The sequence below is a fragment of the Phocoena phocoena genome, chromosome 18, assembly GCF_963924675.1.
Source record: "Phocoena phocoena chromosome 18, mPhoPho1.1, whole genome shotgun sequence".
Lineage (NCBI taxonomy): Eukaryota > Metazoa > Chordata > Mammalia > Artiodactyla > Phocoenidae > Phocoena > Phocoena phocoena.
Window position 1 is genome coordinate 18,349,691 of NC_089236.1, and position 14,155 is coordinate 18,363,845.

General features: G+C 36.7%; 1 protein-coding gene across 1 annotated transcript in view; it reads right to left on the bottom strand.

Moving 5' to 3' along the window:
* Positions 1 to 2,027: 2,027 nt before the first annotated feature.
* FNDC3A (fibronectin type III domain containing 3A) overlaps positions 2,028 to 14,155 on the bottom strand; it is a 139,829-nt gene continuing 127,701 nt past the window's right edge. The window contains exon 25 of the mRNA XM_065895997.1: positions 2,028 to 2,342. Coding sequence (XP_065752069.1) covers positions 2,028 to 2,342 — 315 coding nt within the window. The remainder of the gene's footprint in view (positions 2,343 to 14,155) is intronic.

Below are 14,155 nucleotides of genomic sequence, written 5' to 3' on the forward strand. Positions count from 1 at the left end.
TAGAGTTTTTGGAATGTACAGTATATGAGGTAAAATCAAGATTACATTAAAAATTGTTTCTCCTCTGCACTAATTTTGCAGTGAGGCTCAAATGGCAAGTACACTATTAAATGACATTTACTATCAAAAATAGGAGTTCATTTGAGTTACTATGAAAAACATAAGCCACTGCAGCTGCCACAGTGGCACATTTTACAATTTTAGACATTCAACTATATAGAAATCTCTGGGCTATTACACTCAAACTCATTTGTACTGCCAAATGTGGCACTTTTAAGAAGTTTCTAGAAAACAATCTCAATCACTGTTTTGGGGGAAGTTAGCCTACACATAAGAGATTAAATTTAAATAAAATGTAAACATACAGTATTTTATAGTGACAGATCATTCTTACCACTTGGGAAGGCCAAGTTTATCCATTTCTTTTTTGAACAAAGGTTAATGTTTTTTCTACAGCACAGATCATTTGTCATAAAACAATTACAATACATGCTCATTCTAATATAAGAAATTCTTCAGAGATCTTCAAAGCACAAAACATACGTCCTTTTTTTCAAAGACTGACAGAAGTGCTTAGTAATCACTAAACTGCTAACCTCAGCAACTTAAAATTAGTGACTCACTATCCTAAAATTCAAATAATAAATTAAAAAGTCTAGTTACAAGTGTTTCACAGATAACAGATGTGATAAAACAAGAATTTTAGATAGTTTCATTACAAACTATTATTACTGGCAGTCATGGACATCTATGCAAGATGTACAATGTGATACTTGACAAAATTCAATCTGATCACCCAATAACTCACAAATGCAAGCTCACAAAACATTAACGAATTATGTAATTGCAAAGTGCTCTAATGCAACATTAACCACATGCAATCAACAACTGGAACAGTATCCAAACAGACATTACATTAAACATTAGTTTTTCAAGAAAGAAAGCAGCTTGAAGTTTACTGGTGCAAATTAATTTTGTCTTCGGATTTGGTGCCCCAAACAAAAGGTTAGGTTTGATTATGAATTCTGATGGTGATGGCAGTAGTTATGGGAGAAGCAGCAAAACTTATGGGAGTTCTTCAAAATTAGCCTGTACCAGATAGATGGAGTGAGAGTGAGTGTGTGTGTGTGTGTGTGTGTGTGTATATTTCTACACCTGGTATATATAAAGCCATATGTACGTGCATGTCCTTATACACACACATATAGTTCAAAGACTCACAAAACCAAATTAAATAGGTTTGAAGTTCAGAATTATGATTACTTTTAAAAAGTATGTAAAAGCCCTCTGTTCTTTTCCATGTTCTCAAGACCTGAAGATGGGTTTTTGAGTAAACATTAAAATACTTTTAGGCCAAGTAAACGGTATGTGCTTTCAAGTGACTTACCTGTGAATTCATGAATATATACTTATAATGAAGAACTCCACATTTATCAAACAAGAAGCTTCTTTTTCCCATGCATATTCTTTCATCCAGTTTTTGTCTGCTAAGCCCCTCCAGTTATTCATCATAATCCCACTTACCAAATTAAGACAAACGAGGAGGTAGAAATATAGCACTAGATTGCTTTCACAGCATCATACTTTAACATTTTTATATAGCATGTTAGTGTAAATTTTAATCATTCTGAATTTTTCACTAGGTAATAATTAAAACAAACAGATCAGGTTGTCACTGTTACACTCATGCTGACTGGTCAAAGTATCAATTATATATTGTTGCCTCTCAAAAAAGTTTGTTTCACAAGAAGGCATGTCAAAACAAGAAAAAAAGAAAAAGAAAAAGAAAAGAAAAAGAAAAAGAGCCCCAACCGAACAAAAAACTGAAACGTGCTATTTCTGTGGCTTGCATTCTTATAAGGTGCCAGCCTCTACCTAACAATATAAGCATTAAAAATGGCAAAAATGATGTACTATAGTCTCAATGCCAGTGCTAAATGTCACTGATTTTGTAAAAGCAATACAGAAATAATTTTAGTACATGACAAAATAAAATGTAATACAATATTAAAAATAAAGTTATATTTTCACTTGATTACAAAGTACTGAATGATAAAGGCAATCAAAATGGAAAAGAAAGCAAACAGCACAAGGATGACGGCTGCACACTGCTCGTCACTGAGTGCCCGCCGGGTCCTCGTGCTTTCCACAGTGTCTCTGTTGGTGCTGGCTGGTGGTTCAGTCCTCTGAGAGATGAAGAGCACTGTTGTGCTGTAGGGGCCTACGAGGTCCTGATGCCCCACAGGGTCTTGGCACTGGCGAATGGCACACACACGGAAACGATATTCACAGTTCAGCTGAAGGCTTGAATACCGGAATGAAGAGTCAGGCCCTTTGTAAATCTGATAGTAAGATATTAGAAAAAGAATTATATGGGAAGGCTGGGTAGAAAATCTATGTTAAAACTGGCTAGTTGTAGAATTATTTTTGACATGGAAGCTAGTGAGTGCCACTGCTTGTATCTTTTAAATGACATTTTAAAAATACCTATCCATTAAAGAACTCAACTGTTTGCTGTATAATGGCTGGAGAAATCTGAAAAGTAAGGATGTGATATCTACCCTCACAGAGCTTACAGACCAGCTGAAGAGTAAAGATGTGTCCCCAGAACAGCTAGAGAACAAGCAAAATCAGCCCACGGGCATTTCTCTGGTTTCACCAAATGTAAGAAGTCAGACTTCTGTGAAATGATTCCATGAAAGGAGGAACAGTGTCTAACCTTGCTCTCCCATGATATCTTTGTATAACTGGTTTCTGTAAAGTTTCAAACAGATCTGCTAAATGAAACAATAACTGAAAAAGGAGAGCTCTCCATAGGTGCCTATGGCAAATCATTTTATAAACTTTAAAAGGAGAGATCACTTAGAATCAAAGAATGGGATTTTAAAACCCAACTCCTCTGGCTCATCCCTTAGAAGGGAAATAACAAGAATGGAATTCCATAGATTTTTCAAGACAGTGTGCTAGTGATTGAGAGGATATGTACTGGAACTGGGGTCCAAGCTCTGCTCTACCACTGCACACTCCTCCAGGGCATAATAGTAGTTATCTTGTACGGTAATTACGAGAATGAAATAGACTAATACTTGTTAAAGCACTTCTTAGCACAGTGCCCAGCATATAGCGAGTGCTCAATATATGGAAGCTATCACTTCCACTACTGCACCCCTTCACTCATTCTTTAAATGAAAAGACCAAGACTCAGTGATTTCCCACTTGAGTTTCCCCAGCTAGTTGGTGGGTTATATTAAGAGATCAACCAAAACCTGTGGGCTAGCATTCCCTCAAGCAATTTTAGTAGCTTCAGTTGTATCTGTGTTGTAAATCTACATTTTTACATACTGGTTTGCTTCCAAAGGAGAAAGGTAAGATCTTTCCCTCATTTTTGTGTCTCCAGAATATAGCATATAATAGGTACTTAATGAAAGGCCACTAAATTAGTACTGTGTATACATCAAAATGTATATCAGAAGATACTGAGAAGATATATAAATGAACCTTTACTGAAAAAGTAAGCTTTAAGACAAATCTTAAAAAAATGCGGAATATGAGTTCTGAAGATGCATATGAGCATTTTAGGAAGTGAGAATGTAGAAATGATTTATGTCTCAGCGACAGTAAAAGGATGAACTTAAGTATATCAGAAGACTGTATTAGAAAGCAGTGTGAAACAGTATACATACAATGAAGTCAATTTAGTAAAAATAAAAAATAGTATTTGTCTTATGGGTATAATGGGTGATATTTATTTTTGTCTTTAAAATTTTCTTTACTTTCTATTTGTCTCCAAATGAGCGTGGTAACGTGATCAGGAAAAAAAACTCAACAAATGGCATGAGGGTGATAGGTGAAGAGATTTGACATTGAAAGGAGGAATATGTTAATACACTAGTTGGAAATTTAAGTTTAATTCTACAGGGGCCACTGTAGTGTGTGATATTTAAACTGTTTAAGGAATCCTGATCATAAGGCTGAGAGGGATTGAGGGAGTTGGGCAGGACAAGGGCTCTTGCTGAGTTATGAGGCCCTGGTATAATTTTCATGGATCACTTAAAAAGTGACTGTTTATTTTAATAAAAGTTGGCAGGCAAAAAAAAAAAAAAAAATTCTTCCAAGAGTTTAAAGCTTGGGGACCAAAATGATGTTAGTGTTTATGATTCTGACGAATGAGGAAGAGGTTGGAGAGGAGAGACTGGGAAGGAAGACGATGAGATCAAATTTTCAATTTTGTTTTAGATGTTGGGAAGATATCTAAACAGGGAGACATCCTATAGCTAACTGTAGACTCAGGACTGAAGAAAACAGATACATCTGCTAGAGCTGATTTTAAAAGTTTTATAGATCTAAGTGAAGCTATTCAAAAAGAGTCTCAAGCTCAAGATAGCTGGGTTAGGCCTTAGAATGAGAAATAAGAATTAAAATGACTAACACCATTTCCACCACCCCCTTTCATATTGACAAGATAAATTCTGTGACCCTAATAAACAAGAGGGCAAGTAAAAACTCTAATAAATTCATAATGTTTTGGTCCATAGCTATTGCTCACAGATAGTATTACATACAATTAAATCAGAAGAAAAACTAAAATATCCCCTTTATATTTGCTATCAATAACTATCCATTTACCAAGGCAGAATGTGGCAAATATAAATTAATGCAGATTTGTAGTTAAGAGGAGGGCAGGTAAGACATTAATGTTTTCACTTTCTTTGCATTTTAACTGAGAAATGCAGACTAAAACTTAAGCTTGGAAAGTTTGTGCATATCTAACTGGCCAAGAACTTTGAAACAGTACACCACCTGCAACAGAATTTACAGGAAACCTTTATAGAAAGCTTATCGAGTTTCATAAATTGGTATTTATCCTTACTTTAGCTTTGTGAATATATTTACAGCATGGAGAAAATAACAACTGTGGAATTGGGGCCAATAAGACTGAAATCACTATTTTACCTATTTATATCTACCTCTATATCTACATTCTAAAAATCTGTTTGGTTGGTGAGATAAATTTACCAAGTACCCATACTAAAATTCAAGACAGTCCTTGTTGTTACCTTTTAAGGACAAGTATACGTGTTTACTACCAAAGACAACCACTTTTGAAGCGTCATTATAGAGGAACAAATTCTGTTTAACTATTTCTACTTTCTGTGTACATTACGTATCCACAATCTGATCTTATAATGAGTAATAATACAGTCTGTATTATTTATAGAAATTAGTGTAAGACAATGATTTCAGCAACACATTACTATTAGACTGAATGCAGACTTACTCAAAACTTTCCTAAGATTTATTATAGATTTGACTGCATTTAAAAGTAATTACAGTTGACCCTTGGACAACACGGGTTTGAACTGTAAGGGTCCACTTATACACAGATTTTTTTTCAATAAGTACAATCTACAGTACTACACAACCAGAGGCTGGCCAAATCCATGAATGTGGAACAGTGAACACGGAGGGCCGACCGTAAAGTTCTATGTGGTTTTTCCACTGCACTGGGGAAAAACCAGTGCTGCTAACCCTTGTGGTGTTCAAGGGTCAACTGTATTCATTAAGACGAATAATAAGGCATATGTTGTCATATAATTTGGCACATATGGTCACATAATGTGATCCTTCTGTAACTTATGAATGTATTATTGCAAATAATTATTTCCTAGTGATCAATAAATGAAGGGAACAGTAAAAACCCTCAAAAACAACTGAATATGGACAAATAACCACGTAATTCGTCTCTACCATTCTTCCCCTCCATTATTGTCCAGGGAGTTGTAAGTGAACTTGGAGCTTTTAGAGCAATCTTTTTTTTTAATTTAATTTTTTTTTATACAGCAGGTTCTTATTAGTCATCAATTTTATACACATCAGTGTATACATGTCAATCCCAATCGCCCAATTCAACACACCACAATCCCCACCCACACGTGGCTTCCTCCCCTTGGTGTCCATACGTTTGTTCTCTACATCTGTGTCTCAACTTCTGCCCTGCAAACCGGTTCACCTGTACCATTTTTCTAGGTTCCACATATATGCGTTAATATACAATATTTGTTTTTCTCTTTCTGACTTCATTCTGTATGACAGTCTCTAGATTCATCCACATCTCTACAAATGACCCAGTTTCGTTCCTTTTTATGGCTGAGTAATATTCCATTGCATATATGTACCAAATCTTTATCCATTCGTCTGTCGATGGGCATTTAGGTTGCTCCCATGACCTGGCTATTGTAAATAGTGCTGCAGTGAACATTGGGGTGCATGTGTCTTTTTGAACTATGGTTTTCTCTGGGTATACGCCCAGTAGTGGGATTGCTAGCTCATATGGTAGTTCTGTTTTTAGTTTTTTAAGGAACCTCCATACTGTTCTCCATAGTGGCTGTATCAATTTACATTCCCACCAAGAGTGCAAGAGGGTTCCCTTTTCTCCACACCTTCTCCAGCATTTCTTGCTTTGTAGGTTTTCTGATGATGCCCATTCTAATCAGTGTGAGGTGATACCTCATTGTAGTTTTGATTTGCATTTCTCTAATAATTAGTGATGTTGAGCATCTTTTCATGTGCTTCTTGGCCATCTGTATGCCTTCTTTGGAGAGACGTCCATTTACGTCTTCTGCCCATATTAGGATTGGGTGGTTTTTTAAATATTGAGCTGCATGAGCTGTTCATATACTTTGGAGATTAATCCTTGGTCCAGTGATTCGATTGCAAACATTTTCTCCCATTCTGAGGGTTGTCTTTTTGCCTTGTTTATGGTTTCCTTTGCTGTGCAAAAGCTTTGAAGTTTCATTAGGTCCCATTTGTTTATTTTTTTTATTTCCATTACTCTAGGAGGTGTATCAAAAAATATCTTGCTATGAAAGAGTGTTCTTCCTATGTTTTCCTCTAAGAGTTTTATAGTGTCCATTCTTACATTCAGGTCTCGAATCCATTTTGAGTTTACGTCTGTGTATGGTGTGAGGGAGTGCTCTAATTTCGTTCTTTTACATGTAGCTGTCCAGTTTGCCCAGCACCACTTATTGAAGAGACTGTCTTTTCTCCATTTTATCTCCTTGCCTCCTTAGTCATAGATTAGTTGACCATAGGTGCGTGGGTTTATCTCTGGGCTTGCTATCTTGTTCCACTGATCTATATTTCTGTTTTTGTGCCAGTACCAATATTGTCTTGATTACTGTAGCTTCATAGTATAGTCTGAAGTCAGGGAGTCTGATTCCTCCAGCTCCATTTTTTCCCCTCAAGACTGCTTTGGCTATTCGGGGTCTTTTGTGTCTCCATACAAATTTTAAGATTTTTTGTTCTGGTTCTGTAAAAAGTGCCATTGGTAATTTGATAGGGATTGCATTGAATCTGTACATTGCTTTGGGTAATATAGTCATTTTCACAATATTGATTCTTCCCATCCAAGAACATGGTATATCTCTCCATCTGTTGGTAACATCTTTAATTTCTTTCAACAGTATCTTATAGTTTTCTGAATACAGGTCTTTTGTCTCCCTAGGTAGGTTTATTCCTAGGTATTTTATTCTTTTTGTTGCAATGGTAAATGGGAGTGCTTCCTTAATTTCTCTTTCAGATTTTTCATCATTAGTGTATAGGAATGCAAGAGATTTTTCTGCACTAATTTTGTATCCTGCAACTTTACCAAATTCATTGATTAGCTCTAGTAGTTTTCTGGTGGCATCTTTAGGATTCTCTATATATAGTATCATGTCATCTGCAAACAGTGACAGTTTTACTTCTTCTTTTCCAATTTGTATTCCTGTTATTTCTTTTTCTTCTCTGATTGCCATGGCTAGGACTTCCAAAACTATGTTGAATGACAGTGGTGAAAGTGGACATCCTTGTCTTGTTCCTGATCTTAGAGGAAATGCTTTCAGTTTTTCACCATTGAGAATGATGTTTGCTGTGGGTTTGTCATATATGGCCTTCATTATGTTGAGATAGGTTCCCTCTATGCCCACCTTCTGGAGAGTTTTTATCATGAATGGGTATTGAATTCTGTCAGAAGCTTTTTCTGCATCTATTGAGATGATCATATGGTTTTTATTCTTCAACTTATTAATATGGTGTATCACAGTGATTGATTTGCGTATATTGAAGAATCCTGGCATCCCTGGGATAAATCCCACTTGATCATGCTGTATGATCCTTTTAATGTGTTGTTGGATTCTGTTTGCTAGCAGTTTGTTGAGGATTTTTGCATGTATATTCATGAGTGATATTGGTCTGTAATTTTCTTTTTTTGTAGTATTTTTGTCTGGTTTTGGTATCAGGGTGACAGTGGCCTCACAGAATGCATCTGGGAGTGTTCCCTCCTCTGCAATTTTTTGGAAGAATTTGAGAAGGATGGGTGTTAGCTCTTCTCTGAATGTTTGATGGAATTCACCTGTGAAGCCATCTGGGCCTGGACTTTTGTTTGTTGGAAGATTTTTAATCACAGGTTCAATTCATTACTTGTGACTGGTCTGTTCATTTTCTATTTCTTCCTGGTTCAGTCTTGGAAGGTTATACCTTTCTAAGAATTTGTCCATTTCTTCCAGGTTGTCCACTTTGTTGGCACAGAGTTGTTTGTAGTAGTCTCTCAGGATGCTTTGTATTTCTGCGGTGTTTGTTGTAACTTCTCCTTTTCGATTTCTAATTTTATTGATTTGAGTCCTCTCCCTCTTTTTCTTGATGAGTCTGGCTAATGGTTTATCAATTCTGTTTATCTTCTCAAAGAAACAGCTTTTAATTTTATTGATCTTTGCTATTGTTTTGTTTCTATTTCATTTATTTTCTGCTCTGATGATTTCCTTCCTTCTGCTAACTTTGGGTTTTGTTTGTTCTTTCTCTAGTTCCTTTAGATGTAAGGTTAGGTTGTTTATTTGAGATGTTTCTTGTTTCTTGAGGTAGGCTTGTATAGCTATAAATTTCCCTCTTAGAACTTCTTTTGCTGCATCCCATAGGTTTTGGATCGTCGTGTTTTGTCATTTGTCTCTAGGTATTTTTTTGATTTTCTCTGTGATTTCTTCAGTGATCTCTTGGTCATTTAGTAACGTACTGTTTAGCCTCCATGTGTGTGTGTGTGTGTTACGTTTTTTTCCCCTGTAAATTGATTTCTAATCTCATAGTGTTGTGGTCAGAAAAGATGCTTGACATGATTTCAATTTTCTTAAATTTACTGAGGCTTGATCTGTGACCCAAGATGTGGCCTATCCTGGAGAATGTTCCATGCACACTTGAGAAGAAAGTGTAATCTGTTTTTGGATGGAATGTCCTATAAATATCAATTAAGTCTATCTTGTTTAATGTATCATTTAAAGCTTGTGTTTCCTTATTTATTTTCATTTTGGATGATCTGTCCATTGGTGTAAGTGAGGTGTTAAAGTCCCCCACTATTATTGTGTTACTGTTGATTTCCTCTTTTACAGCTGTTAGCAGTTGCCTTATGTATTCAGGTGATCCTATGTTGGGCGCATATATATTTATAATTGTTATATCTTCTCCTTGGATTGATCCCTTGATCATTATGTAGTGTCATTCTTTATTTTAAAATCTATTTTATCTGATATGAGTTTTGCTACTCCAGCTTTCTTTTGATTTCCATTTGCATGGAATATCTTTTTCCATCCCCTCACTTTCAGTGTGAATATGTCCCTACGTCTGAAGTGGGTCTCTTGTAGACAGCATGTATATGGGTCTTGTTTTTATATCCATTCAGCAAGCCTGTGTCCTCTGGTTGGAGCATTTAATCCATTCACGTTTAAGGTGATTATCGATATGTATGTTCCTATTACCATTTTCTAAAATGTTTTGGGTTTGTTTTTGTAGGTCCTTTTCTTCTTTTGTGTTTCCCACTTAGAGAAGTTCCTTTAGCATTCGTTGTAGAGCTGGTTTGGTGGTGCTGAATTCTCTTAGCTTTTGCTTGTCTGTAAAGCTTTTGATTTCATCCTCGAATCTGAATGAGATCCTTGCCCGGTAGAGTAATCTTGGTTGTAGGTTCTTCCCTTTCATCACTTTAAGTATATCATGCCACTCCCTTCTGGCTTGTAGAATTTCTGCTGAGAAATCAGCTGTTAACCTTATGGGAGTTGCCTCGTATGTGATTTGTCATTTTTCACTTGCTGCTTTCAGTGATTTTTGTCTTTAATTTTTGCCAATTTGATTACTATGTGTCTCGGCATGTTTCTCCTTGGGTTTATCCTGTATGGGACTTGCTGTGCTTCCTGGACTTGGGTGTCTATTTCCTTTCCCATGTTAGGGAAGTTTTCGACTATAATGTCTTCAGATATTTTCTCTGGTCCTTTATCTCTCTCTTCTTCTTCTGGGACCCCTATAATGCGAATGTTGTTGCATTTAATACGTTGTCCCAGAGGTCTCTTAGGCTGTTTTCATTTCTTTTCATTCTTTTTTCTTTATTCTGTTCCATGGCAGTGAATCCACCATTCTGTCTTCCAGGTCACTTATCCGTTCTTCTGCCTCTGTTATTCTGCTATTGATTCCTTCTAGTGTAGTTTTCATTTCAGTTATTGTGTTGTTCACCTACCTCTTTGTTTGTTCTTTAATTCTTCTAGATCTGTGTTAAACATTTCTTGCATCTTCTCGACCTTTGCCTCCATTCTTTTTGCGAGGTCCTGGATCATCTTCACTATCATTATTCTGAATCCTTTTTCTGGAAGGTTGCCTATCTCCACTTCATTTAGTTGTTTTACTGGGGTTTTATCATGTTCCTTCATGTGGTACGTCGCCCTCTGCCTTTTCATCTCGTCTGTCTTTCTGTGAATGTGGTTTTTGTTCCATAGGCTCTGCAGTACTGTAGTTCTTCTTGTTTCTGCTGTCTGTCCTCTGGTGGATGAGGCTATCTCTAGAGCAATTCTGAAATTTACGGTGCTTAAGCACCACTTGGAACTTAAGAACAAAGAAACAAAACCAGCGAAAGAAAAACAGAATTGTGGGTTCCACTCCTAGACATTCAGATTTATTTGGTCTGCAGGCCACTCTGAGGAACAACTGTTTTTGAGAATCTCAAGTTCAGAATTCAGAAGTTTAAGAACGGAAGAAATTGTATAGAATCCAACAGGCCACTGTCCCAGCAACTGTTCTCCTACATTGCCAACAATACCCTAATTTTGGATGGGGTATCCAAAGTACAGCCCCTGTACTCGGAGAAGCTGGCGAGGCTTAAGTCCAGAGGTGGGCCCTGGCTGGCTTAAGCCCTGGCACAGTCACTGCTTTAGGGATGACTTTGTAACCCAAGTGCTATCTTCTCCCTGAATGTGAATAAGGAAGTGTAAGTTCCCTGAATGTGAATAAGGACGTGTAAGTTCCCCATGGCAGGCACTGAACACTGAGAGAAACTATGTCCCTGATGACTTCATTAAGCTCCTCGATCAACCTACCTACCTACAGGCTTCTCCCTAAGAGGATTTATACTTTATAAGCCAATTTGAAATTTTTTTAAATTAATTAATTAATTTTTAAAGTTATTTTTGGCTGCGTTTGGTCTTTGTTGCTGCATGCAGGCTTTCTTTTTTCTAGTTGTGGCGAGTGGGGGCTACTCTTCCTTGCAGTGCGCAGGCCTCTCATTGTGGTGGCTTCTCTTGTTGCGGAGCATGGGCTCTAGGCATGTGGGCTCAGTAGTTGTGGCACACAGGCTTGGTTGCTCTGCGGCATGTGGGATCTTCCCGGACCAGGGCTCGAACCTGTGTCCCATGCATTGGCAGGCGGATTCTTAACTAGTGTGCCACCAAGGAAGCCCCTATAAGCCAATTTGTATTAATTTTTCTGGCACTTGTAACATTAATGAGCTTGGACACAAGAACTCTCTTAGGTACAGACTCCGAGATGGTGCTTATCTGCTTTGACGGTGGTTCTACTGTCCCCCAATATTTTCACTTCACCCTGTTATACCACTTGAAATGCTGCTTTTGGTTTAAAAGCACCTGCTTTAAAAAATGTATACACTTCTGGGAAGATTAAAGAGCCAGCAGACACTCGACTTTTGACATGAATTTTCCCAAGGAAAGAGTCTTTTTCCTAATGGCAATAAGGTCAGTTATACTGTGTATATGAGAATTATGATGTATGTGAGAGAGGGAGGCAAGAGTAAGAGGAAGAGTGTAATTTTAGAGAACGGGGCCAAGCCTCGGGGAGGTGCTGCAGAGCAGGGCACAGAGCAGCAAGAAGGCAGGAAGAGTTTGGTGAAAGCCACTGACTGATCAAAGAGGGATGAAGCAAGGGAAGAATGTAAAGAAATCAATATGTTTCTAAGTTTGGCCCAGGGTCGTAAGTACTGGCTGCTGCTAGGCTAATTTGCTTCTAGGTCCCCAAACCCAGCAACACTACAGGTTAAACAGTTTTTAATAGGCTAGCCTAGTTAGCCTAGAAACTCAACCACCAACTTATAAATAATAATCCTCTTCTTAACATCAACAGTTCCTACTGCTGTAGAATGAAGACCCACTAAGACTTGGCCTCCTCCACTACACACTCCAATCTTTTTTTTTTTAGCTTTATTTTTTATTAGTAATCTATTTTATATATATTAGTGTATATATGTCAGTCCCAATCTCCCAGTTCATCCCACAAGCATACCCCCTGCTCTTCCCCACTGTACACACTCCATTCTTGAGCCCTAAGCTCATCAGCTCCCCAAAAAGACTCCCTTTAATGATAATCCTTTTGGAAAACATTCCAAAGTCCAGCTGGAAAAAAAATCATTCCTTTTAATAACGTATGTTTTATCTTTATCATGATCTTTTATTTGTTTGCTTACATAGAATGTCATGATTATGAAATTTCTGCTTGCTTGCTAACGTCTAATAAACAACTTTCTTGAAATCAGAACAGTAGCTTATTAATAATGTAGCCCCCTCAAATTCTTCATATGCATGTGTGTTGAATAGCAAGTCAATTTTAAGTAAAATATTAAAATCCCACGAATGAGATTGAACTCTTAAAAAAATGACCTTTAAACTTCTGGAATACAACTTGACAATAAATCATAAAATTTTATAAACATTTAAGAGATTTAGATGAGCATATATATGATGAAGTTCTAAGGAAATCAGTATTTTAAGTTTTACAGTATGCTTACAATCTAAAGTAAAATTGGTGATAAGGTTAATTTAGCTTTTAAGTTAAATTAGAATTAGCACTGCTGTTTCATGTAGTGATATATGTTTATTAAAATTCATATACTACTCAAATGTGGGGTCCCTATTTCCTTTAAACATGTAATGAAATTACATTTTCTTTAATATTAATTTTGTTTCCTCCTTGGAAGGAAACCTACTTATCTGTAAATCATATTCAAGTCTAATTATCATGTCAATTTGCAGATGGCTTGATAAAGAAAAACAATCACATGCCAAATTTAATCCAGCTCTTTGGGGCCTTTTGTAATTTTGGTTAAGAAATTATGCTTCCATATTTAGCAAAATTGAAAGGAAAAAATTATACCTTATTGAAAGGTAGTCTATTATTAATAGTTATAATAGCAGAAGAGTGAAATAAAACAGATGAATGATTTTTTAATAGTGAGAAAATACAAAATAAGAAACTAAAATGAAAACAACCCAGCTTAAAAGCTCTCAAAATCAAGAAGAGTAACAGCAAAAATGAAGAAGCAGATGAAATGCTTACAGAAATAAGGCTTTTGAGTTGCATAAAAACTTCTTTATAAAAGTCATAATGACACTGACAGCTGCCCACTTCATCGGCTATTCACTGTTTACCAGGAACCTGTCTTTGAAATTTTACCAGGAAGGTGATACTTCCTCTAGGCTTCCATAATAACTGTGTCAATTGTCATATTTACAACACTGCATTATAACTATGACTATTACTAACATTGTAAAAGCCTCTTCAATGTTGTCTCTGCATCTGTCCTCATCCTACTCTGGTCACAATAATCTTGTGTCTGATCATGTGCCTACTCTGGTCAAAATCCTCCACTGGCTTCTCATTTTACATGGAGTAAAAGTCAGAGTATGACCTATAATGCCCTACACGATCTCCATGCCCGCTCATAGACGCCCTACCATTAAAGCCCTGACTTCATTTATTATCCTCCCTTTGCTCACACTGCCCCAGCCATAGTGGCCTTCGTCTTGTACAGTAAATTTAACAAGCATGCTCCTGCCTCAGGGCCTTTGCACCTACTGTTTCT